The 26874-nt window shown below is 40.0% G+C and overlaps 1 protein-coding gene across 1 annotated transcript in view; it reads left to right on the forward strand.

Moving 5' to 3' along the window:
- Nucleotides 1-26874, forward strand: part of suclg2 (succinate-CoA ligase GDP-forming subunit beta) — a 106063-nt gene that overhangs the window by 12617 nt on the left and 66572 nt on the right. Inside the window, exon 2 of the mRNA XM_014967238.2 lies at nt 11432-11573. Within this exon, the coding sequence (XP_014822724.1) occupies nt 11432-11573 (142 nt within the window). The remainder of the gene's footprint in view (nt 1-11431; nt 11574-26874) is intronic.

The raw sequence follows: 26874 nt of genomic DNA on the forward strand, positions 1-26874 counted from the left end.
ACCTGTCTCAGTAACCGATGGAAAAATATTTCCTTCATATTACACCAATCAGATTTTGATTATAATCTGACTAACAATCTTTTTGGTAATGAGCTTTAAGTTTTTGAGGTTGGAAGGCCTCCTTGCCATCACCCTAATCTTTTGGTTCCTTCATAGGTTTTCTATGGGATGCAAGTCAGAAGCCAAACTTTAAAAACACAAACATTACTTCCAGTCAGAAGAAACGTGCTGGGAAAAATGAAAGATTGCTTTAAATCGAAATCTGCTCAACCGTTTAGTTGTTTTGACCTCGATTTTTGTTGAGTTTTTGTATTTGACTCCAGACTACCAGTAAGCTGTGGATAGAAATGAAACACTTGGCCATACCTCATAGTTTTTTATTTTATTATTCTTATCCAAATGTTTGATATTTAACGCCCTATTTAAAACAAAAACAAACATAAGCTTTCACACACACATTGGTGTGAAGACCACCAATGTCTTCAACTGTTAATCAAAGCAACTAACTTGTACAAAATTTCCAAAAAATTATAACCCAGACCACTATGGTTTAAAACCCAAACGTTTTCTGATTTGTTTTCACATGCGGTGAAACATCACTGCGGTTTTCCTCTTGCCTCAATAACTTGATAGAGCCAGTTATTTGTCTTTGTCACCACTCCACGTCTCCCTGGCCGGTGTGTCCCACTTCTGCTCACTCGGATGCATTCATCAGAGCGATCTTTAAGTGCTTTTGTGTGTAAAAGAGTTTGCTGTGAATACTTTATCCCGTCTCAGGCCCTCAGCTCACAACATCGTGTTGTTATGTACAGTGCGTCATGCGTACCTTTTCTTCTTCTTCTTCTTTATCAGTCTCTTTTCTTTTGTGCTTATGAGGGTAAGTGGAGCAGTGTGTAGGTAGTGGGGCTGTGTAGCGTCGTCTCTGGAGCGCCGATGATGATAATTACTGTAGAGACAATGTCTCAGGGGGGAGCCCGGCCAGCTGCCTGCTTCGCTGCCACTCTGTCATCCACCACTTACTGTTTTCTGCCAGGGGAGACGTGTAGCACTCAGATAATTCCTCTCCATTTTAGGCCTCTGCAGTATCATGACTTTCCCATCTATCAGCATTAAACAGATTTGAGAAAAGCTGAAGCAAGAATTGCGACCATTCTGATAGGAGGTTTTTTTGTTTGTTTGTTTGTTTGTTTTGTTTTCCCAAAGCTAGAACAGTTCACTCTTAGGGTGGTCTTAATTCTTGTAAGATAATTACATTTTGTTACAACTACAAAGATGGTTGGTTTTGAACGATGGCGTTTTTTAAGCAGCATGCGGGGATTATGAAACAGTATTTATGGAAGGCTGCTTTAAATGTACTTTATTTAAAAAACAAACAAACAATTCAACAGTGGAAGAGATTGTTTAAAGAGAAATGAATGGTGCTGCGACTGGAGCTGATTTTAGCGTGTTGGTGTTTCTATATTCTGACCAGTTTCTCTGCTTTCAGTGAGGATTTTTAGAGCAACATCAAAAAAGACGACAGGTCGACCAGGTCGCCTTATTTTTCAGTTTCTATTCTCCAGTTAACGATTAATCGATTTCTAAATGAGTTATTTCAATAATCAATTCATCACGATTAATCTGATTAATCGTTTCAGTCCCAATGCGGATTTGCAAGTTTTGGTTTAGGTGACTGTGATGTAGGGCTGTTGTAAACGAATATTTTAGTAATCGAGTAATCTATTGATTATTCTTACGATTAATCGAGTAATCGGATAAAAAAAAATTATAAAATGAAATATTGGTAAATCTGGCATAATACCGGTGTTACTATCAGATATCAATATCAGTCCAATTTTTCATATTTGAGCATCCCTAACAGTTGCTTTTTTGTAGTTTAGAAAACTAACCTGTAACAATAATAGCTCACTTTCTAAGTTAACCAGAAGAAAAGTTATAGAAAAATCTGAAATTATATTGAATTTAATAACAAAGAGGCAGGCTCACAAATATGCTTATAAAAAATGTCTACAATCCAGCTTTTAGTTTATGTATTCATCTTCAGTGAGTTTAATAGATTAATTAAACTCACCTTGCCACCTAACCTGTCACGCTTTGGGTTTGAAAATACGGGAAATGCCGCCTGGAGTGGGAGGAGAGGGCGAATGAACGAACGTAAGATGGGGTGGAGGGGAGGAAATAGACCAGCGGACTGACGAACCGTTAGACCGGGGGACGAACACGGGGGGAAGCAATACGGGATATTTACGACACCTTCACTGGTCACACTCAGAAACTCATCTACCAGCCATGTACGATGCGCTCCGCCACCCGTTTCTTCAGACCGGGATATGAAATTTATTGTGCGGTTCGTCGGTAAAGCTACATTTACACGGTAAGCATCAGCTACTCAGCCGCCCGCCCTGTTCAGGCTATCCGCTCACCTCAGCGCTCTTCCCGCCGTTCGCTTTCAACCAGCAGCCCCGGAGGAGAAATGCTGCCGTACTCCAGGCATTCCCCCAGTCATTTTAAGGATGCTTATTGGTTCCCCAAAAACGATAAAAAGTCGGGCATTATCATCAATCAATAAAATCCCCACGGGCCAATCTTGAAGATTGGACTTTATGCCGCTGAGACTTAGCTTTTGTCAACAACTCAGAGGCGGAAGTGAGAGCTCCGCGCAACGCAAATGAAGTCCCGGCCGGAACACGGTGCGCTAACTAATAAAACATAAATTAACGAAGCTTCGAGGCAGGTAAATTTTCCTCGAGGAATTTTAGTAATCGAGGTACTCGAATCATTCGAGGAATCGTTTCAGCCCTACTGTGATGTCAAGTAAATTTGTCCAGATTTGCTTGATGGAGTCTTTCCATAAATGATGAAGGGTGATTATTGTTCTCAGTCTATTCCTTTTAGATTTGTTGTAAAGGACAGAGTTTACGTCTGGTAGGTCCCAAACTGTTTATTTACATTTGCACACATAAAAAAAAAAAAAAGGGACGGAACAGAAAATTAATTTCTTTGCAAAACATCTCAAAACTTTCATTTCATTTCAAAATAACTCAATTCACTGTAAATGACCAGTTGGTCATTTCCAACTTTTTTGTTTTTCACTACATGCAGAAGGAAATGTCGTGAGTAGTTTTCTGACCGTTGCTCGACGCTAAAGAAGGTCACTTTTATCAGGATGTTTACGATCTTCAGAATATCCTGGTTTGTCTGTTTAAACTGGTTTCTAGCTTCTCAAATTTCTTGCACCGCCTGCATTATGTCTGAATTTCTGCTGCTTAAACCTGACAGGACTGCCAAAATGATATGATGCGAGTTGTCCGTTTTAAACAAGCAAAAAAATAGGAAGTCAAGATAGCTTACAGTATTGTTTTCTCTTTTTGTTTAAATTGTTTTCTTTTTTAAATTTTAAATCGTCTTCCCATATGAACCCATATAATGCATTATTATTTTGCCTGCTTCAGTTCAGGTTCATTTCTGGCTACATTCTCAGACTCTCCTCCTGTGTTGCAGTTTACAGGATCCCCTCTCTGAAAAGATCTGTCTTTGGATTCGGTACATCCAGTGCCCTAGGTTTATTTTCCATTCTCTTGTGTCTTGCCCCAGGTAACTCTCAGTGCCTGAGGGGTCACCTCGAGCCCACCTGACCTCTTCAATAAGCAGTTATTTTAGGATGTCTGCCTCACGCTTTTTTTTTTTTTTTACTTTACACGTTTTTTGGGGTGTTGAAGGAGTTCGAGCGTTGGGGTTCTAGTTTGATGTTGGGCTGTAATAAGAAAGTAAAAGTTTTGCTTAATGTATTATCTTTACTCTTAAAACCACGCCTGAGAAATCAGGGTGAAAGAGCTTAAAAATCATCCACTCACGGTAGAGTTTAAGACACATTTTAGTTTTTCTTACTCGAAGACTTTGGACGTAAAAATAGTTTGTCCTCTCAATTCTCAAAAGGCCCTCTCTGAATCAGATGGGGCCCCAGGTGACTGCGTCAAGGACGGGGATCCTTCGTACTTGAACCGCCTGTTTCACCACTACGCCCCGCCCTTTGCCACGGCAATAATCTAAGAATTTAATGTTACGGCGTTCCATATAAGCACATGTATGGACAAAATAAAATGATTTACTGTTTTGTTCCTGGTCCACCATCAATATAATAAACATTTAAAGTGCGTCTGTCCATAAATCAGTTATTATCTGTCCGTCCATCTGGTTCTTGAATATTCAGTCCATCCATCCTTAGATTGAAGCATTTGTTCATCCTTCTGCAGATACTGTGTTTAAACTTTGACCTATCTGAAATGATTGTAAATTAATGACACTAAATTTATTTGCAGGAGCTCAGAAATGTGCCTGGCATGCTGGAAATTTCCATTTGGAGTAACTTGAGTGTAGAACTTTGACCTGGAAAAAGCCTCAAAACAATGCAGGGAATTCACAAATAGATGCATTATTAATTAAAATAATTCATTTAATTACTTTAGCACTAATAAAGTAATATTTCCCAGAAAACACAAATTCACATGTTCAGAGATTATTATTGTGCCTGTCTGACCTTTTCTATCTTCGGCTCAGCTGGTTTTGCATTGAGGACAAAGCCTTGGCGGTGTCTGCAGCAGATGCATGTTGACTCACTCTGTTTTCCTATTTCGACTGAAGAGCATGATGGGTGAAAACCTCTGCGCTATTGTTTAGCAGATAGATAATTGTTTTTTAGTCTTTACAACAAGTAGTGCAGCGTTTTGACCTTTTTGTAATTTTACTATCGCAGCTTGAATGTTGGATCTTGCTGTGACTCACAGCACTTAGTATAAGGCATCCGAAATAGTCTGCAACACTCGTGACTCTTTAAATCCCATTTACCATCGACATTATTTATTTTAAAAAGAAAAATAAAATTAATTTCCATAAAGTTAAAAGTCCTGCACAACGACCACATGACTGCGTTAACTGAACTGTAAGCTGCTGCAGCAGATTCCTCCTTGGTCTTTGTTGGTGAGGCGACTCACAGGCAGAAAAACTGCCTTCAGCAAGAGCCTTAATGGTATCGAATCACTTTACTTGTCCAAATTTTTTTGTTTTTGCTCCCTCGCTCTCCAGCCAGAGAATAAAGATTCACAAATCAATTTCGCCTGCATACTTCCAGACACAGAGACCCACTCTCTCTAAAAAAAAAAAAGGAACAGAGCATTGTTGCCGGTGACCCACAATCACTATGACAGCCCACTTTTGCAAATTAAAGCTGCCCAAGTAATTGAGCCTTTTATGTTGCTGCTAAAAACACGATGTGCCGATCAGGTTTTTCATGCCGATTCCGATCACCCATGAGGGCCGATTGCAGCCGATCACCGATACCGGTCACATAATTATTATTTTTTTTAATTATAAGCACTAACGGTTACATTATGTGGAAAAAAGGAACCATGAATTCACCTTAATTTAGACAAAAACTTGTTTTTAATAACTTTTTCCAAGAAAAAAACAAAGCAGGCATACGAACATATGAAGGCTCTGAAGAGGCTAAATAATGCAAAATGTCAAAATAAAACCTCTCAACATTGCCAAAAAATTCAAGTATAAAACTTTACATTCAAAGGCAAATACAGGATCCATTACAATAAACAATCCTGAGTTACTGAATGAAAATCTTCCCCATTCACTCAGTGTGTTATAGTTCCACATCGCTTAGGATTTGTTGCTCACTTAAAACGTATGTCTTACAGGCCAACCAGATTAAAAAAAGACATTTTTCATTATTTCTTATTTCTTATTCCTTATTGCTGGATTTCTGTCTGCATCTTCAGCCTAAACCAAAAACCGAAATCACGTAATGGATGGTGAGTTACAATCGTTGGGAAGTTGGGAGTGGATGTTGTAGGAGCGAAGGCCCTGTGGGAACCTGACAGCATAAAAATGACTGTAGTCTGCAGAACAGGGAAATCCTGTTCTGCAACTCGGCTTGTTCTGACTGAGGCAACATGTTCCACTTAAGTGAAGTAGTTAAAATAAATGGCAGGTAGTAAAAATGCTGGCAGGACCATTTCATCCAAATTCATTAACAGATTTTTCCTTCTTTTGGGTTTTATTTATATTTGCATATTTCTGTGTTTCCCTATAGTTCTACAGTTAACCTCCTGCTGAGCCTTTAAACCCGTTCATGCTGCTCCAGAAGAGCCCCGTCATCATTACGCTCTAAGAATGTTCATCGGGGGCTTCAGAAGCAAAGGTCTAACATAAACTTCTAATACAGAGAGTAATAAGTGAAGCATGTGGATAGTATATTTTAACAGATGAGTGTGAAGAGTTGACCTGCAGAACCCCCTCACGTATTCTTTTATGCAGAAGATGAGACCGGCGCATATCAGCAAGTGCTGTTCTTTTAAAGAATGAGCCGTTTTGGCTCTAATGAAGTCTCTGGACAGCCTCTCAGGAGTGTGGGAGTGCAGAAACCATGCTAATCCAGTTTAGCACCGACATGACTGGTCTCTGGGTTGCACATTCAGAAATGATGACTCAGAATAAATACATAATCTGACTTGATTATTTGTCCACTGAGGTTGTCCTAAATACCTACTGTGACGACCCTAGATTGGTAAAATGGGGATTTTACCAAAATGCTGGATTATAAGAGGAAAGTCATAGAAGGCATCACACAAAAAGAGCTTTTCATTTTTCAGAGATATGTGATGAATTTTGTGGCGTATGAGAATAGATTTGTTTTTCTTCTTTTCTGTTTTGAATGCTCTGCTGTGACTTGAGACCTCCTTCATATTACTGTCATGCCTCTGGCCAGCAAATGGATTTGGTTGATCTGTTGTTTGGGTCAATAAAGAATTAAAGTCTGACCTGGAGGAGGTGGTGGGCCTTTTCACGTGACATTTTCTAGCCTTGATCCATTTGTGTTTTGTACATCTCGGTGTGTATTATCACCAATATGGAGTATGTGAGTAGCAGTTTTCTTGAAAAAATGTAAAGCTATGCCAGCAATAACTGGTTGAAGCTTATCTTCGTGGGGCGTTCCTGCCCTGAGTGGTGTGCGACATGAAAGACAAGGACTGCAGTTTGGTAGATTTATCAGTGGCCTGTACTTTAATGATGTTACATTTTATTTTATGGGTGATTTTGTAAGCGTTCTGATGCTAAATTCAGAGATGGATGTAATTCAGTGAATCACAAAGCTTTGCTTGCTTGTGTTGCCAGCACAACTTCTATTGCATTTATGTTTTTGGCTATCCAGTAAAAAGTAAGGATTTTAAGTGGACTTCCAGACGGTTTATGCACTGTACATATGTTACTGTCTCCTTTTTCACTACGACTCTTACACACACCGTGCAGCTGCCCTCCAACATAATCCCAACAGTGGAGATGAGATTTAACCAGTCTACAGCGGACCTCCAGTAGTCACGGGTGTTGGGCCCACCCATGGCTAAAAACCGCATATACTTGGTATTCTCTCTAAAAATGCTTAAAGGTACCTATTTTAATAGTTCAAACACTAAATCTACCTTTATATGCATTAACTGGAAACTTTCTTAAGACTTCTGCAGTGTGACCAATCAGTGTCAAGGAATATAAATGACACTCGCGGATTGGCTGCTTTGCAAATACCAACCTATTTAAAACTTCAACACGCCTCCATCATGCATCCCAATAGTCAAGAGTCCAGACCTTCTGTACGAAGTGAAGCGTGGAACAACTGGCTGGTTTTTACCAGGCCACTGAAAGCCGTTCTACTCATCATTTCTTGGCTGCTGGTTTACCACATGCTCTTTGTAGCCCTTTGATCTGTAATAGTTTGACAGCCTCAGTTCTGTAGCAGTCTTCAGAGTTTTCTCATTTTTATTACTTGTTTTGTAAGAATTTTTACTTATTTTTAGCTTCCAAGTTTCATGGCAACATGCTGACATGTTCCTCCCCCGTATGACAGGACGACTAATAGCTAAATATTTGGTCATTTCAGAGCAGTTTTCTGGTATTGTGTGTTATATCGCATCATAATCTCTCTTTGTGTGTAACGCTAATAACAAAAAGGATCTTTCAAAATGCAATAAATATTGGCTAATATATGCCAAGTTTCATGAATATACATTTTGATGCCAGTAAGATGCAGCCTATTGAACGGAGCGTGACTGATCTAGATGCCCACACCCATACAGAGTCGGTCCACGATGCTAAATATTTGCTTAAATAATAGGTATAAAATTTCATGGTGCGTTCTGTGTGCACATAGCATATCCTCCTCTCTTCACTAAGTCTGTGCAGAATGTACCAAAACTGTGTTACAATAGGTATAAAACTGTCTTAAAATGTCTGGTAAGTCCTTCTGAAACATTTACCATTTTTGACACGTATGAAAAACAAAAAAAATCTGTTATGTTTATCAAGTAAGTGTGCACTGGCTTAAGACCAATGCACACTCTGCAAAAATTAGAGAAATGTGTTCTTTTACCCGAGGCTGCCAGAACAACGTTCTTTCTAGATGGAACATACAGAACTCCTCGAAAATCTTCATACGTCTCTCTAACTGCAGCAAACCCACTTCATTTTTCAGAAGTAGGTTTGTCATTAGACATCACACAAGAAAAAAGGTTCTGCCCAGAAATGAGCCAAGAACAAGCATGATCTCCCAAACCAAGACTGAAAGAACAAAATGATCATTCTGCCCTTGCAGCCTGAGTAGTAAGAAACATTTTCTTGTTTTTTCGGAGCATGCATTGACCTTTTATGTTTTGAGTCTAATGTTTCCATCCAATTGGCATAGAAAATCTTAAGTGGACTTCTGAAATGTCTGGGGAAAAAAAAAAGATGCAAATTAGGCGTAATAAACAAGATGTTGAGCTTGAAAACTAGCATAAACCACACAGTTTTCTCAGAAAAATATATAGTTCTCTACGCTGGACTTGGATATTTCTTAGAATTTCGTGCTGCTAGTAAGACACAGACCCAGCAGTGAATGGGAGCGATCCACTTCTCCTCTCTCAACCTCAAGTTCCTCTCTCCAGCCACTCTAGGCTACAAGTCTCCCCTCTGTGCTGGATGTTTGGACTTTGAAATGTTCAGTTTTGTGCTTCCAGTTGGGCACAGAACGCCTAAGCAATCTTCAGATTAGGCACTAGCAGTGATACTCCAAAATGCTACAAGATGTCTGCTGAAATCAATGTGTTTATTATAATTTGGATGTATGGGTGGGATCATTTTTGTGCTAAGAAATCCCAGTTGTGAAGACGTTTTTCATTCTTTAATTACATTTGGAAACTTTTGCAATTCACTTGAACAAGAAGCCCAAGTCAAGTCAACGTAAAGAAATCCCAAAGCATGATGCTACCACTAGTGTGCTTTACTGTCAGCAAGTTTGTCTTTCTGCGTTATGCATGATGCTTCATTTGGAGGCGTCTTTTGTATGTCCTGGATGTGTTATAGAGTTGGTTAAAAAGAAAAAGAACAAAAGAAAAACATGGAGTTTCCTTTTACAGATTTTTGTTTCACACTTTCAAGGTTTGTCCTTCTGCTTTAGGAGCTGTGGGGTCGGGAGCTGGTCACACGGTACATTATTGTTCCAATACGCATCACTCTGAAAGTGTGAGTCCTGGTGCTACTTAGGAGCATACATTTTACACTTCTTCTCTTTCACACACTCTTCGGACATCAATGCCTTTTGGGTTCTGACTTCTAATGTTGCCATTTATTGCAGTCTAATGCGCCTTTAGAAACACACATCTGTTGTTTTCTGTCTGTATGTGTGATGTTGTGGGTTTGGTTAATCCTTTATGGTGGATTCAGAAAAGAATAAATTAATCTTATGTTTATTGGTAATACTTGTATCCTTACTTCATGTCAATAGATGACAAATTCTGGCTCCAGTTCTCTCGTCCTCGTTCTTATTCTGGATCCTTATGAATGCTGCTTTTACGAAGCACTTTCTTTTATTTTCGTCATATTTTATCCTAAAAAAAAAAATAAAACTAGTAAAACTGTCTTACTAATATGGGCACAAACTCCATGGCATTTATTTTGTTGGGTCTCTAATGTCTGAAGAGTCTTTCAGTTTTCATTTAGCAGCTTCTTTGTCTTCGTTTCCACCAAATTCGTCTTCCGGTTTTAATTCAGTGAAGACGTTTCCGGCAGCAGTTTGTTTTCCTACATGCAGACACGTACATTTCAAATTCACCCAGACAAACATTTTAACCTAATTTAGCTTTGTGTGAATATTTTAACATGGATTGATATGTTGATATGCTTTTCTTTTTTTGAAAAATTTATAACTCGTGGTAAAAAGTTTTTTTTTTTTTTTTTTTTTTTTTTACAGACAAAATATATTCAAGTCATTGTGTTGCAGGCAGAAGCTCTTGATTTTATTTGGTTATTTGTGGGCTGAATTTAAGAATATTTTATATTGAACATGCTGCCTTATGTAAATGTTCTCTATATGTATAGCATATCATTGAATTGACTATATTTTGACAATGCAAAACAAATTATGGGCAACCCTGAGCTTCATGCTCAATCCCATTTAAAACCTGTAGAGTGTCTTCAATCAGAGGCTTCTTCAGAACCGCTGTGATACAGACCACTACAGGAGGTCTGCCTTTATCTTCTGTTTCTCCTGGTTTGGACCAAAGTTGACTGGTATTTAGAACATCTCATAAGTCCATTCAACCCCAAAGCATGATGCTGCCACCACTGTGGCTGTGATGTGTCAGACCAGTCTTCATTTTCTCTTATTTATTTTAGAAAGTATATATTTGTATTGACTGTAAAACCTTGTGGAGCAACACATCAGAATCTTCTGTTTTGTGCTAAATGTTTTTTTTTCTTCAGATTTATTAATTAATGGATAATAAAGTTAAAAATGAGCAAATCTGACACAACACAGATCAAACTGAGTCAATTATATTGGATATATTCCACACCTGATGTTAAGTTTGATGCTTGATTGGTAAGAAAACACAAAAACCTGAAGCATCATTTACACACGAAAGCCTAATTTACATCAAAATCCTTGTTTTGCTTTTAATTTAACAGACCTTTCCCTTCCTAATGATTCCCTAAGGTTTTTTTCCCCTCCCCTCTTTGGTAGCATTTGCCAGCATGCACATGTGGCCACTTGCCGACTTGCACCTCCACCTGTGCGCTTAGCACTGTGAGCTGGTGCAGGGGGATTTCATCTCTGAAGCACCCCATGTTTCTCCTTCCTATTAAAAAGCCAATTTCTTTTTAATAGCAGCAACAGCTGGAGCTGGCAGGGCCAATGTCTGCTGGTGCAGCAAACGGCTCCTTAGCTGTAATTCAGGTGCAGAACGCAGTTTGGTGGTGCATAGCGAGAAACAACCCAACAGTTGGGAATCTTGTCGCCAGTCGCGCTTTGAGTCCTTCAAAATATTTGTGTACCACGTTAGCCGTTTCCCCACGAAGCGAACTTATTCTCCCGCCGTCTTGTCCGTCCTTCCAGTGCAGCTGGCTGACCCCCAGGAGATGGCTGAACCTGCAGGAGTACCAGAGCAAGAAGCTGATGCAGGACAGCGGCGTGGCGGTCCAGCGCTTCTACGTGGCCGACACGGCGTCGGAGGCGCAGGAGGCGGCAAAACGACTCAGTGAGTAGATTGTGCCAGAGCGGTATACTGCGCGCACAGTTATAAGGCGAGTTTTGTTTTTAAAGATTCTTATTGAATTGAACAACTGGAGTTCTCTGAAGCAATAGAAAATATCAAAAAACCTCAGATGTGAATATTTAAGAAAGTACATGAGAGGTTTGGACTTTATTAAAGAAAATCTGGGTGAAGCGATTAGGATGTGCAAAATTAAATATTTTTTGTCGATTTTCATTCATTGAAGTGGTTATAATAACTCAAAATGTACAATTAAGCATTTCTGACAAATTCAGTGACTAATAACAGCATTCCTTATTTACTAGGCCTTCATCCTGCGTGTTTCAGCTCCCTCCCTGCTGGTAGTAACAACCTCCTCAGCATGTCAATGTTCTTCTAATGAGCCATCATTGGATGCAGGTGCGTTAAACCAGGGAGAGAACTAAAACATGCAGGATGCCGGCCCTCCAGGACCGACTTTGGACACCCCTGCACTAAGCAGTCAAAGTCCCTCCATTCATGCAGTCTGTTAGTTCCTGGATGTGTTGACAGCTTGTGTGACAACCACACACCGTTAAGAGAGCAGAACTGTTTTCCTTCTCTGTATAAAGTCTCTCACAAGTTCTCAACAGGGTGTAGGTCAGGTAAGAAAGCGTGACGTGTCATTATTATTTCATGTTTAAGACCTTCACTGACTAGCCGTGAAGCGGACTACTTTGATGCTTGTGACAGAGGATTGTCTTAATTAAAAATTGAGCTCTTCTAGAAAGACGCAGACTTTTACCTTTAATACAGGTCGTATAAGTCGCTCTTATCTCCTCTGTTCATAAAACCTTAAAAACAGACTGTCTTCAGATATTTCCTGGCCCGGTTTTGACAATTCAACTTATTTGTCTTGTTTGGCGGGTGTCGAGTTTTAGCCTTCCTTAGCTCGGCCGTGTCTCTGAACACTGTTGGAGGATAATGTCCTTTCTCTATTTTGGTTCGTAATGTATTAAGTTCAAGAAGAGTCAGTGAGTTGAATTCATCAGTTCCATTTATTAAGACCAAAACACAGCGCTGGTTCATCGCTATGCTTTCCTTAAGGGACAACACAGCAAAATGGCCCCTAACAACAGCATCTAATTCCTTTTGTTGGCCTCTGTCTAAGCTACGCCCTAAAAAGTAGCCCTAGCTGTGTATATATGAGCATCCAAGTAGCTAAAAGAGAAAGAGGAAAACACAGAACTATTTAATCCCAACAACAACAACAGCTTCTGCTTCTTGGCAGCTGCTCTGTTAGCTCAATCTTTCTGGTGTCACCGCCTCATTTTTCCAGATAAAAGCATGAAAATACTTCAAACTGCTCCCGGTTCATCCTTAGAAGAAAAGAAAATTAATGCGTTTTCATGACTTCTAATTGGTTGTTTTTAGCAGAAAGCTGTTGTGCTCCATTTGGAAACTTCTGTTTCCCTATCATTTGGTAATTATTTTTCAAAACCAAAGGTTTAACTTTGATCAAAAATCTACTCTTTAGTCAATGAAATGTACAAAATATTGAAAATGGTTCACGGTGGTGAGATAAGGTCTTGACAAAAATCATCTGAAAAGAAAATCTCCATCTTTGTTTTTTTCAAAATAGTTGGCTGTTTAGTCCCTGGTGACCTACATATATATATTTTTCTAATTGTAGCCTCACGTATTTACTGAGAGACAAACCCACTCTTTATTTATTTAATACCAATCTCGGCTTATCAATATCAAAGACGAAACTGCGCTGCGGAATACGGTAGGGCTGTTTATCGTTCGGCGTTGTTCTTTTTGCGACCCGACGTGCAGATGGCTGTGTTTAATAAGGTCTGAAGTTTTATCAGGTCTAATCGCATCTTTTGTGCTGTTTATTTCTATGCATGAGCCAGGGTGTTTTGACCTTAGCGGCTTAGTGCCCGCTCTGCTTTTCATCGCAGCGCTTCATCCGCCCTAATTTGTTGCACAACCTCTCGCATTGAGTTTCTCACGCTTTGCATGCGTATCTGATGATTACCATTTGTCTTCTTGCTGTTATTACTTGGCGTTTGTTGCCTTCATACACTCGCACAGAGCCGTGTGCAGAAGGAGCTGAAATTCTACTTGTTCTACAAGTCTGCAAAAATGCGTCGCACATGCACGAACAAAGTGGGTTTAGCATCCATTTGTATGCACCCACACACTGCGCTCTTCTCCGTTTCTTTACCTTCCCCTTTCTACTTTGCTTCTGACAAATACGGCGTGTGTTCCTGCCTTTAGACTTTATTCAGCTTTAGTTTCTAAATACAGAAGCCGCTTTTTTGGAACCGTATCCAGACTGGTTTTCAGCCAGCGAGGTGCCACTATGATTGCCGCCCAGGAAGTCGGGAGCCTGCGGTTCTGACTTCAGTGGCTCTGGTTGTGATGCAGAAAAAGATAAACTGAATACCATAAGGATTATATATATTTTCCTGACAGCTTATATTGCTGCAAGGGATGAAATGGAGAGAGAGAGAGAGAAAGCTGAAGACAGATGAGTTACTAGAGAGCAGACAGCTTAATACAAGCCAGGCGAGACATGGGCAGATGGAGATCATCTTTGAACAGTGATTTTCAGATGTTCCCACAGATTCTCAGTTGGATCTACATCTGGCCTTTGACTGGTCCATTTTGACATGGTAATGTTTCAGGATGGAGATGTTGTGTTCAAATTTATGTGCAGTGTTCATTTTCTACCACACAAAGAATTGTGGATATAGACCAAAAATAATCTACTTTAGCCTCTTCTGACACTTTTTTCCCACTGATTTGTTGTGTTCCCCAACATGGCTCATGCCAAACTGCAAGTGTGTATAAACCAGCCCTGTTTAGTCCGCTTTAATTGAACTTTGGTTCATTTGCCTACAAAGTCCGGTTCATTTGGGGAGGTGTGAAACCATAACAGGACTCTGATCCAGACCAGAACAGAAAACTCTGGTTCGTCTACAAACTTGGGTCTCGGTACATTTGCAGTGAACTCTGGTGTGGTTCAAATGCATACATGCAAACAGTCTGGGCTCCAAAGTAGGAGGTAGACTACTGTGCAAGGCATTCTGGGTAAATAGAACCAAAACAAATTCATGAGCAGGAGAAATGGCCCATGGTCTATTGCCAAAGACAAAAGAGAAATCCTACAACAGCTAAAGTTTTGCTCATTGTCTACTTCAGGGGCTTTTATGTCGTTTCCTTCAGTGGTTTTTCATACAGCGCCTCCACAGGCGAGGAAGGGAACAGGTTTTTTTTTTTAAAGACTTTGGGTCGTTTGACAAAGTGCAGTGTGGAAGTGAACCACACCAGCTGAAAATGTAACAAATGTTGAAACTTTGCTCCTCATTGTAATTGTATCTGTGAAAACATCTGCATTGTTTCCCCTTGGCTTTCTTCTTGCCACTCCTCCATACAGTCCAAATTTATGGAGCACACAAACAATGGCTGTCTGATCGACAATTGTCTGCAGCTCTTCATTCGAGGTCTATTGGGTGCTTTTCTGAAGGATCTTCTACCAGCCTTCTATATTTGCATGATTGCCCTAGTCTTGATTTGTTAAATGTCAGGATATTTTTCTGCAACCTAAAGCTGCTTTAAACTTCACCACGTCTTTATCCCCAATCTGTTCCTTTGGTTTTCATGATCCTGTTTCTCCACTAATGTTCTAAGAAACACTTGAGCCTTTCATAGATCAACTGGATATATACTGTATCAATCAATCAACTCACGTTATTTTAGTAAATTGTCAACATTGAACACAGGAAACAAAGAAAAAAATAGAACAATGAACAAACCCATAATTTACCAAAAAAGGAATAGGCTGAAGCCAAAGCTTATACTTGCCTACCCTATTTACATACATAGCAGCCTACCAATATATATTCACAATACATCTATGTAACTGAGTAAGATTTTATCATTTTACATTTTAAGGCTCTTTTAAAGCTCACCAAGAAAGGACATAATTTGAAATCATCATTCAATTCATTCCACAATTTCACACCAGTAATTGAAACACATACTGAGATTAAGTTACACAAAGGTGAACGCTATTCATTAACGATGTGACTTCTTTAGGCAGTGGGTTGGACTGAACGCAAAAATACAATGCGCTTTTTAGATTCTATTTGTAAAAAAAAATAGTTTGAGAACTTTGTAAGGAATTGTAGCTTGAATTAAGTCTGAATCATCTGGGATTATAATTTTTTTTTGCATTGTTTATCGTTACTGCATTCTGAGCTTAGCCGCATTGAGCTCGAACTTTTGCTTGTAAGGCATGTTGATCTCCAGGAAAAAAACCCAAAACAAAACATGAGACTTGTTGAACAGCTCAGCATCAGGTCTTAATTGGCACGCTGGAGTCGGAACTGCTTAAAATAAGGAATTGTTGAAAATTCCCTGCCAAGCTGTGGGGGGAAAAAATGCATGAGAGTAAATGTTTTCAGTGTCTGTTACCTTGTCCAATAATGCGCCTTGGTTCACCTGGCGTGCCTCTGCGACTTACTTGCACGTCTGCAACCCATCACTACAGCTGGCTGGCTAATAAACCGTGTAAGGGAGCGTCCACAGATGCTTCACTTTCTCATCCTCGCACTGCGTCTGTGAACGGTTCCTCTTGGGGCGTGTTGGGGCGTGCAAAGATGCATCAGAGGGGGGCAAAAAAAAAAAAAGAGATTGATAACCTTTTTAGTTAAGACCAATAAACGAAGTGAGAATGGCAGACCCGGACTCCCTGGGGGGTGGGGGGGGCAAGACGGGGCATGGAGCCAGCCCTGGTTGAAGCCCTGTTTAACGACTTCACCCTGTAAAGGACATAAGGCTTTTCTCCATGCATGAGATGCATCTGGTTGGGGGTATCTGAGTCGACTCAGAGCAAACTGAAAGCAGATTTACGGTCCTGCTGTGAGCTTCTGGCTTCTTGTGCCCACCCCAGAGTGAGCTAGCAAAAGCATTAAGGCTCAGAGGTGAATGAGATTCATCTCTTCCTTTAGGCTCACCAAACAGTATCCTCCAGTTTTAAATTCTCACTTAACCATAAAGTGGTTAAGGTGGTTAAATTGTATCGCGTAGAAACATTCCTCTCGTCTTCAAGAAGTCAAAGATCGATGCTTTCTGTTACAGTTTCTAAAAAACCCCTGAAAGAACCCAGAGTTTTCTATCAAAACTTTAAAAAAACAGAGCCCGACATGGATCATTGATTTCCCTTTTAACTTGAATGGCATGTCTAGGAGGGATGTTTGCAGTGTGGCAGATGGGTGATGCGCGCCCAGCTAATGGCTCATGGAAAGAAGGGTTTTGATTTCGGCGGCGCCACACTGGGTGAATCCTTCGGGGAGTTATCAGAAAGTCTGAAGCTTTTGTAATGTGCTCTCCGCCAGGATGCTGCGAGAGTGGCAAACTAACCAGCGCTGTCCGTCCAAAATCGATGACCCACATCCACCCGTCTCGCACTTCAAGCTTTTAATCTTTCCAGTGTGTGTGCGTGTGTGTGTGTGTAGCCGAAGTGGTCTGTCTACAACAAGATGATGTGATTTAAGAAACCCAAGCTTTTCCTCTGAGGAAAAATATTTGAAATGTGTCTTTTTCTGTTACATTTCTGTGTTGTCAGCACACTTATCTGATTGACTACTGCTCAGGCTAGAAAAAGTCATTGTTTCAGTTCAACGTCCTGATGTCAACCTAATGCGATGGACAGACATTTTTCCAGGTTTTTTTTGTTGTTGTTGTTTTTTTTAGATTAAAAGTTATGCAGAACGTAGGGATGAACCAAACGCCTCCTGCTTGGGCTTCAGGTCCCAGATGGGGATGAAACGAGTGTTTTCCAGCCTTGGACATCAGAGGTTGAAGTATTTTCTGAGCAGAGAACAGCCAGCAGGGCGGTGAAGGGATCTCATGTTCTTCCACTTCCATTTTTTTTTCTTCTTTTCACATCGATCGGTTTGACGGGAGTGCCAACGTTTTGCAGGAATGGAGCAGAGATCCGGATTCATCAGAAACCCACAGCGATGTTTCTGATCACATTTTAAAGTTTTATGTGGCTTTAACCTGGATCATTTAAGACAATACAACAAAAATGTTGAATCAAACATCCATGACAGAATCAAAGCAACACTCCAGGTATGTTTTTGATGAGGGAAAAGCATTGTAACGTGATATAAAGCTCAAAAAGTTGATTTTACATAGTGATAGACTTTTCTATCGCTAACAAAATAATACTAACTGGTTAAGTAGTTTGTGCTCCGGTAGTCAGCTGTTTAACACATATGCAGCTTGAAAGCTTGGTACCTCAAAAAGCAAAAACATTTGGTGTCCCTGCGTAGTTTCTACACCTTTATTTCTGTATTTTCTGCATGCAGGAAATATTTTCAAGACGTTGTCATGCGTCTTTCTTTCAGCCTTCTTTCTGAAGGCTCACCAGCAGTACGCAGAAACAGGTGGGGGAGGTGAAGCTCATGGATCAGATGCTGCTCTGCACTGTAAAGAGCTTTTTGAAATCACCAACTGTTGTTTGAGTGAAAATGTTCCTGTGATCCTCGGCAGAAGATCCAAACGCAGCAGACGGAGGATCAAACATGAGCCAGAGCAGGGGTGTCCAAAATGTGGCCGTTTGAATGATTCTGTGTGCTTCCACCGTCAGACAAGTTAGAAACTCAACAGACCAATAAAATCTTAAAACAAGACAAAGAAGTTCTCGGTACAACACAGATTTCTCATTCATCCGCCTGGTTTTTGCATTGACTACGTAGTAAGTAGAGCTACAAACACCCAGCAGCTTTTAGTCAAGGCCGGCTCGGATGCTGGAGTTTTTGCAGCCCATGAGTTCTCTCAGTTTTACGACTTTTGGCCCTCAGAGCAAAAAGTTCGGACACCACAGAGCTAGAGTAAAGACGAATGATGTGACAAAAGGACTTGGCTCTTTGGTTTAGTGGAACCATACCGGGTCATTTGGTGTTTGGTCGTTTTTTTGGGTTTTTTTTAAAGCCAATTACACATCGGCCTTTCAACCAGCTTAATTTCCAATTTAGTGTGAAATTCAATCAGTCAGTTTGTAATTACAAAAGCAATTCACACTAGCTATAATTTCCAGGCATTTTACAAGACTAACTGGTCCAACTCACAGCTGTACAGAAATAACCAAACCATCAGGGTTGCATTCAGATTCGGTTTCACACTATTCAGTTTGATCAAATCAGTTTCTGTCAGCAGAGCAGGTTAAAGTTCAGCTAATCACATAATGCCTACTGGGGAAAACCTTATGTATCACTCAAAGAAAGACACTGGGCGATCATGTTCTGTTTCGTTAAAATATATTTGCTCCTTTTCCGTACCTGTAGACTTCCTCAAATCACTATTTGGCTTATATAACTCACAGTATTTCACTTACTACAACATTTGTCTGCCAGCAACAAATGAGAGAAGAATTAAAGTTCTGCTGCATTGCATCAGCGGCACTGGCATCCCATTTTCTTCTCATAACGCTCCGTTTTCAGACCGAGGAGAGCGCAGACTGCAGTTTTGAAAGCCAAATATTTCCCCTGTTCTTGTTGGATGCAGGGTTTTAGTCGCTGAACAGTTTGGAAGCGTATTTGTTGTATTTTTGGCTGGGCCGCATGCGGTACAGCCCATAATCCTCGGATGTCTCTTTGCCTGTCTGAAAGCAAAGTCTCAGACAGACAGAGAGCGAGCGAGAGACTTCTTTTTGTTTTCGAGCGTCTCTTTCAGAGCCTGAATACAAATGAAGGCAGTTCAGCCACTTTCACCCTAACGTGTGAGGTGCCTTTTGGTCAAAGGTAATATTATTTTGAAGGAAGTTAACTTTCTTTGAGCTTTTTTCCACCCTCAGCTCTCAGCAAGCTGCAGTGGATCGCTATGGTTACAGGGATATTTTTTCTAGTATTTTTTATTTTTTTTATCTGATTCACACAAATGGCTGGTGCTGTTTTGCAGCAGCTCGATTCAGAATATGACCTTGTGACTCCTGCATCTACATCAGCCCTTGGGTTTAAGATTGAGCACTTTTGCTTATCCAAATCACATTGCGCTGTTCTGCGCAATCTACTTTTTTAGTGGAAAACTTTCCATCACTGACCGTGGTTTAGCAGCCTGCAGCCTCCAAATATTAGGTTAGACATTTTTATTATTATAGCTTCAAGTATGTAATTTGCAATGTGGTTATTTTATTAATGATTTTCTCTATCCTTTAAAATATATATCTATGCTTGAATTTAACATTAGTTGCTCGTGTTTCATATGATGCTTTAAATAACAATGATTTTTTTTTTTTACCATGCTGTGTTATGACCGGTATCTGTTATGCTGTCTAGAGGGCTCCGATGTGGATGTACACACTTTTTTCTTTCTATTAAAGTTTTTTTTTTTTTAAAGCAATGGCCATAAGTAGAACTGAGCAAACATTATTTTAAATAAAAAACAGGGGAAACCATTTTTAAAAGTAGGAGCTTTCTCTCATTTCCAAGTATATATATATATATATATATATATATATATATATATATATATATATATATATATATATATTTTTTTTTTTTTTTTCTCACTCTCCGAAGTGAAGTCAGGCCTAAATCTTTGCTTTAGGTCAGTTAGTTAGTTAACGTTCTGTATGTTCTGTATGTTAAATGTCACAATAATGAGAGAGAGAAAGAGAGAGAATATGTCAGAAATGTATTTATTATTTAATCCCTCCAGATCGGAAAGAGCGGCGACAATCCAGCCAGCTTTGCAGTACCATAATCCCGCCACACTTTGCAGTATCGAAAAATTCTAACAGTTTCTGAAAGAAGAGACGTTGCGCTTTCCTGCCAATATCGGGTCATTACGGTAATTTTATTTCTATGAACAATACTTTAGCAGTCCAGTTTAAAGCCTGTCTCTCTGTGCCTAGGCCTTTACCTTTCAGCATTTTGAAAATGTTTAGCGTTAAAAAACACATCGGATATCGACGCATTCGAAGCACCTTTGTGAAGCTGCAATCTTAACCGTCCAAAATTGGTTTTCAACAATATTGATCCTGTGCCAGAATTGGCCGAGGGCGCTCCATGACCCAGCAGCATCGAGGTGTATCCAACGCCGTCCTGGAATTTAAGATGTACACTTTAAAAAAAAAAAAAAAAAAGTGTTTATGTTGATGGTTTGTTTGATTCCCATAGTTTCTACTCCTTGTTGGTAAAACGCCTCATTCAGATGTAGAGGTGTTTTAGACATCTAGAACGCTTATACAGACGAAAAAGAATCTTCTGCTTACATTCGATGCAGGTTCTCACATGCGGCCTTATACATGCACTCAAATGAACATGTCACTGCGCTCGCATACCTGCAGCCTGCTGCAGCCACTTAGTGCGTCGCCAGCTGCTTGACAGATGCATCTGTTGAGCAAATCTTGATGGATTTCCCGCCTGAATTCTGAATCAAAACCTCATTTTCCCTCCGTCTTCTTGCTCCAGACCTCTTTACGTCTCCCGTATCTGCTGCCTCCTCTGAAATCATTCATTGACAAAATGGTGATGGAGAGATTTTTTTTTTTTTTTTTTTGCTGGTTTATCTCAGCTGCATGCTGGCGCTGTATGATGAATGTGGGCGACATCTACCTGTGCAAATGTTCGCCTCATATCTAATGAAATAAGGGTGGAGGGAATCGTGTTGTTTTGCTGTTGCTAATCTTCTTGTCCTTTTTTTTTTTTTCGACAAACTGTGCCGAAGCCGCTTTATATTAATCTTGCTGCTTTGGCTCGTTTACATTAACTTCGTTTTCAAATTCCTCATCTACCTCAGTTGGCCTCTGCTCCCGATCTTCTTCTTCCCCAGAAGTCTCTCTGCCAGAGTGACGATTATCACAAGAAGGAAACATTTTCATTTATTTTTCTCTGCCATGAATATTCAGTGTAAACAGTTTTTATGCATGACTGTTTAATCTCATGTGTGCTTATTAGAAGGTTAGTTAATTTGATATGTTGGCATGCTGAATAATTGCAAGCTACCTTGACACGAGCAGACTCTTTGAGGCAGACGTGTGGGTGTGTGTGTGTATTGCAAATTCAGGATGTTCTGTTACTGTGAGGGAATAAGACATTTACTCATGGATCTGCTCTCGCTCTCAAATGCTACAGATCGAGCCAAATGTCAGGAAGCGGAGAACATTTCGGTTGGGTTTTCCCTACTCTGTGTATTGATTTGTTGGTTTATTTTTTGTGACGCGACTGCAATTTGTAAAAGCGAGTCTCGATATAAAAACAAGTTAATTTGCGTTTACGGAGGATTTGAAGTTTTCTCTGGCTGCGAGTTTCTGCTAGCTTTTGGTCACTGCTGCACATTTAGAGTGGGATCCATCCCTCTCGTTACGCTCATTAAAAGTAGTTTGGAAGCTAAGAGTAGCATTTGTTTCAAGACCACAGGCTAGCTACCCGAGCTGGCTACAGATAACCAGCTAATATCAGACTGTTAGTCCCTGTGTTACCATAGCGACAGTTTTATGCTATTGTCTCCATAGCAAAATTGACCTTGAAGCCAAATGAAAATGAAGCATACATAATAATATAATGTGTTGCTCTACAGTAAATGCAAATTGATTAAAAATACCCCAGAAGGAAAAAGAAAACAATCGTAATCCGTACATTCATTCTCTCCTTTCATTGAATTCATCCCTCCCTCATTCTTTCACTGCCTCCTTTCTTCCTGCCCTCCTTCTTGTCTTCATGTTTTACCTTCTTTTCTCCTGTTTTCTATCTTCACTTCTTCATTTTGCACTTTAATTTCTTGCCTCTTTATACTCTTCTTTCTTTTCACGTAATAAATTCTGCATGTTAACATGTCTATTACATTCATAAATAAGATTAGATAACATTGCATTATTTTTTGAATGTGTTGTTATAAGTCTTTGTGTGTTTGTGATGCAGTCATAATAATTCCCATGAAACTCATGAAAACCACATTTAATGATTGAGATGAGTCTGGCTCTTTAGCTTCATTCATGGCCCAGTTTTTAGACACTTCTCAGTACTTGCCCAGTGATGGAGCTTTCATCAGCATAATTTTCAATCGCATGATTTATTAAGGCCAGCCCGTCTCAAAGAGATCTGTGAATAGGCAGTGCACAAGTGATTTTTCTCCTCATTCTTTAACGCCATTGTTGGATCAGACTGTGGTTTTTGGAGATTTTTTTCTTTTTGTTTTCATATATTCTGCTGGGTTTTTTTTAAAGTTATTTGTATTTATAGAACAACGCTGACCCAGGTCAGCAGTCACACATGTTGGAGCCAATCTAGTGCGACTAGAGAGGAGAAGAAATTCAGTCATGGCAGGTTTGTGCATGCTATCCGCGCTTGTGGCCCACTTCTGTTCCAGATAGCAACAAACGAGTGTTACTGTGAAACGTGGATAAAGCACGGAACGAAGCCAGAGCAATCATCGCTGTACATCCCCTCCCATCTCATTCACACTGGGCCCACTGGAGCCTCCTCGTGCTCCTCAACGTTTCAAGAGCCTTGTAAGGCCACTTTCATCTTCCCCCTTCAGAAAATGAGACAGTCTCTGGTGAAAAGTGCTGACAGTAGCACTTAGCGTTGAACAGCGCTAGCTGAACTTTAGTTTCTGCCTTTGTCTGAAGTAGCGCCGATAGGGCCGCCTCTCTTAGAAGTTACGTTTGTGTATATTTGTAACCAGCTGGGACGTATGGAGGTCCTTCATCTCGCTGGTCTGCTGGACAAAGGACATTCAGGCAGCTACTCATTTATCAAAGCAACTGATCCCACATCAAGCAAAACAAGTACATTGGCTTCAAAGGATTTTTCATCTTTTGTGGAATAAAAGAGATTTCATTCAAATTGCTGCTCTTTTTTTTTTTTTTACGTTCGGTGCCAGCCATTCAATTTTTCTAAGTGGTTATGATTGCGAGCTCTACTATTGCCAGAGTAAACACTTGGCCCTCCTTGGAAAACACCATTAGCGATGAGAGAGGCTGAATGATGTTCAGTTCAAACTGTGCTAGCGCTTCCTGGCAATCCGACTTTAACCCACATTGTTGTGCGCACTCTGTAAGAAATTCGATTGACAAATTTACTGCCGTTAAAAATCTCGCCTCTGTTTACGTAGCCAAAGTTTGGAACATGTATATGGCAATAATTTTCTCTTGAATTGGTTTCAGTTCAAGAAACGAACTGAAATGTGTGTCTTACCCACAAATCCTGAATTTCACTTTTCATTGACTTTGGTACCACTCTTTGTAAAAACATTGTATCTTCTCCACTTACCCCCATTTCACATCCATTGTTTCCTAAATTGAGTCAGTTGTGTCTTCTACTCTTTCATGGAGTAAAGGAGAGGATTTTGGGTTCCTACGCAGTGTAGAAAAGTATGAAATATAATTAAAATATTTCACATGCATTGGTAAGTACCATAAATCATCAATCATCCAACTGTCGTTTTATCTCTCTCTCTCTCCCTTTTGTTTGATCTGTCATCCATCCTGCCGTCCAACTTCCAGTCCATCTGCTCCATCCAACACTATGTCCCTTTATCTATCAATCTATCTGTCATTTAACAGTCTGTCTGTCTGCTTATCCATTCTTCTGTGGTTATGATTGCGAGCTCTACTATTGCCAGAGTTTTCCTTTCTTCAGGTTCAATACTGAAACTCTGACCACTAGAAATATATTATTTTAAATTCATAGTAGAGTTGAAGTAACTAACTGTGCAGGAACCCTAACCACCCTACCCTTCTCTGTGTTGGTTAGCACCACATACCTATAGCTGACTCTTCTATAAAATGAACATAGTACCCATTTGCCACTTGGATCACATTGCAGGAGATTAATGAACAAGTGCAGTGGGTTAGATTGAGCACGCCGCACACGACTCTCACCTTCCTACTCGCTGCAAGGCCCCTGCTGATGGACGGAAATACTCTCATCTCTCCATAGGGCTGGCCTGTCACACTGAAAGACTGATGTTGGGCTGCAGTTTTTCTACACGCACCGCCTGCCAAGATCGTACGCGTAGCACACAGTGAGGGTAACAGAAGGGTGGAGACGGTGTGTTACGAAAGGTTACAGATCCGGGCCTACACCGCCTCACCGACTTACAGGCAGAGCAGAAATCCCTTCCAGGGTTTATCGTTGATAAAAACATTTGCTACATAGACTTCTTCACACAAAGACCAGACAAAAAGATAGGCCCATCGACAGACATCTTATACTGAACTCTACCTGGCTTTGTTATCCCTTACATGCGCAAGTGTTTAGGTCTGCCCTGGTAAGTGAAGTTCAATGGGTCTGAAATTGTCTTACTGGATGTAAATGGGCTTTGCTGGGTAAAGCAGGCTGTCTCTCAAAGAGCTGATTTGTGTAAGCTGCTTAGTGTTTCCACCTCCTCATTACACATCCTAACCTATTCATGTTGTGGCTAAGACGTTGAATTATTCCTCACTCATCCCCTTTGTCGTATTAAGCTGATTCTTATGTGCTAGTAGTTTTAGATGCGTTCTTTTTTGTTGGTGAAACTTGTTATGGTCACTACATAACGGCAATATGTCAGTGTTTAGCCCTACAGGCCAGACTTTGCATTAAAATGAATGAAACCTGTGCAATATGCAGGTACGCACAACATTATTCATACAACTGACAGATCTGGATTCCTTTTACCAAGAAGCTTGTTTATAAATATAGGATCTATGCTTTACATGTGAGACGAGGAACAATTTAGAACAAATAAAATTACTAACCATTTATAGAAAATGTATATTTTTACAGCAATCAAACCTTTCTTTATAATTGTTGTGTTTTGATGACTGGCCAAGGTTTTGAGGTTGAAAGGCCTCATTGCCAAAACCTTTATCTTTACCTCCCTCTACTAATTCTCTATCAGATTCAAGTCAGGACTATGGCTGAGTCACTAAATGTAAACGCTTAAATTAAAGTAAACAGTTAAATTAACGGATGACTTTATCCATGTTTCTGGGCTTAACTGTATAGTTTGTCCTTATGTAAAACAAAATGCACCTTCTCTGTACTTTGCTTGATTTTGTGATAACTCAAGATATTCAGAGTACAATTCTTTGTGATTTTCTTGATATGTTTTATTCCCTATTGTTCTTTACATAGTATTTATTAGCTATTCTATGTGGTTGCAGCAAAACCCCTGAGTTGAATGTCGAGTACAGAGCACAGATTTCTGGATAATTTGCCAATAATGATGCCTGCAGGCTGGTCATAAGGAGGACCAGGGCAGACTGGAATGACCAGATTTATTTCTTTATAGATTTTCAATTACCAACTGTTTATTCTGCCTTGATGCACAAAATTGCTGCATCATCCTCTGCATCTCCCGCAAATGATCCCCGGGCAGATGGACTTGGATGTGACATGGTTGCTGGTTCCAGATGGGCTGGTTTGAGTATTCAAAGAACTGCTGACCTCCTGAGATTTTCCCACATCTTGCTGGTTTCCAATGATTAGTTGGAAAATGGGAAAGCATACATAGAGGCACTTGTGTGGACGAAAAAAAAAAATACTCGTTACAACCAAGATATGAGGAATATTATCTCTGAAGTCATAACGCGTCAAGCACCGAAGAAGTAGGAGGCCACGCTGTGTGCAACTTCTGACAGCTAAGAAGAAATAAGCCAAGACAAAGACACCAAACTAAAAGAATGTGTGGAGGACATGCATGGAGACGAATCAGATGGATAACGTATAAGAGAAGTATCCGTCACATTCTCAGATATTTTCTTAGAGGGTATTGAAAATATTCTGAAAATGCAGCGTGGGAAGCTGAAACACCAAGACGCAATGCTGGTGTTTGCAGAGCGGCATTTTATTTTCTTGACACTGATTGGCTGTGCCCCCATTAGAAAAAAATACACTGTAGATCATTCTGTGGTAGTGATGAGGTGATTTCCACTGTGTGTATTAATGCATACTAAGGTATATTTGGTGTTTGAACTATTAAAATGGGCAATAATGAGCATTTTTAGAGTAGTTCACAAGTATTTGTGGACTTTAGCTACTTGTGGGCAGCCATCCCATCATAACCCTTGTGAGTACCAGGGGTCTATTATAGATCAATTGGAAACGGTCTCAATTTCTTAAGAGGATCGTTATGCTTGGCGCTGTTTGCTTCAGACCCCACATCAACGTTTGGATTCATCTTGTGCCTCATCAGAGTCATATTTAGGGTCAATGGTGGAACGAACCCCTTGTTGGTGGAACAATACTCATCCCTCTTATCTCAGATTCTTATGCATGTCAGTTATATTTTGCAGAGAAAACCTCTGCTATACTGGATT

This window comes from Poecilia mexicana, unplaced genomic scaffold, assembly GCF_051168715.1.
Source record: "Poecilia mexicana isolate PSO_F unplaced genomic scaffold, ASM5116871v1 scaffold_5, whole genome shotgun sequence".
Classification (NCBI taxonomy): domain Eukaryota; kingdom Metazoa; phylum Chordata; class Actinopteri; order Cyprinodontiformes; family Poeciliidae; genus Poecilia; species Poecilia mexicana.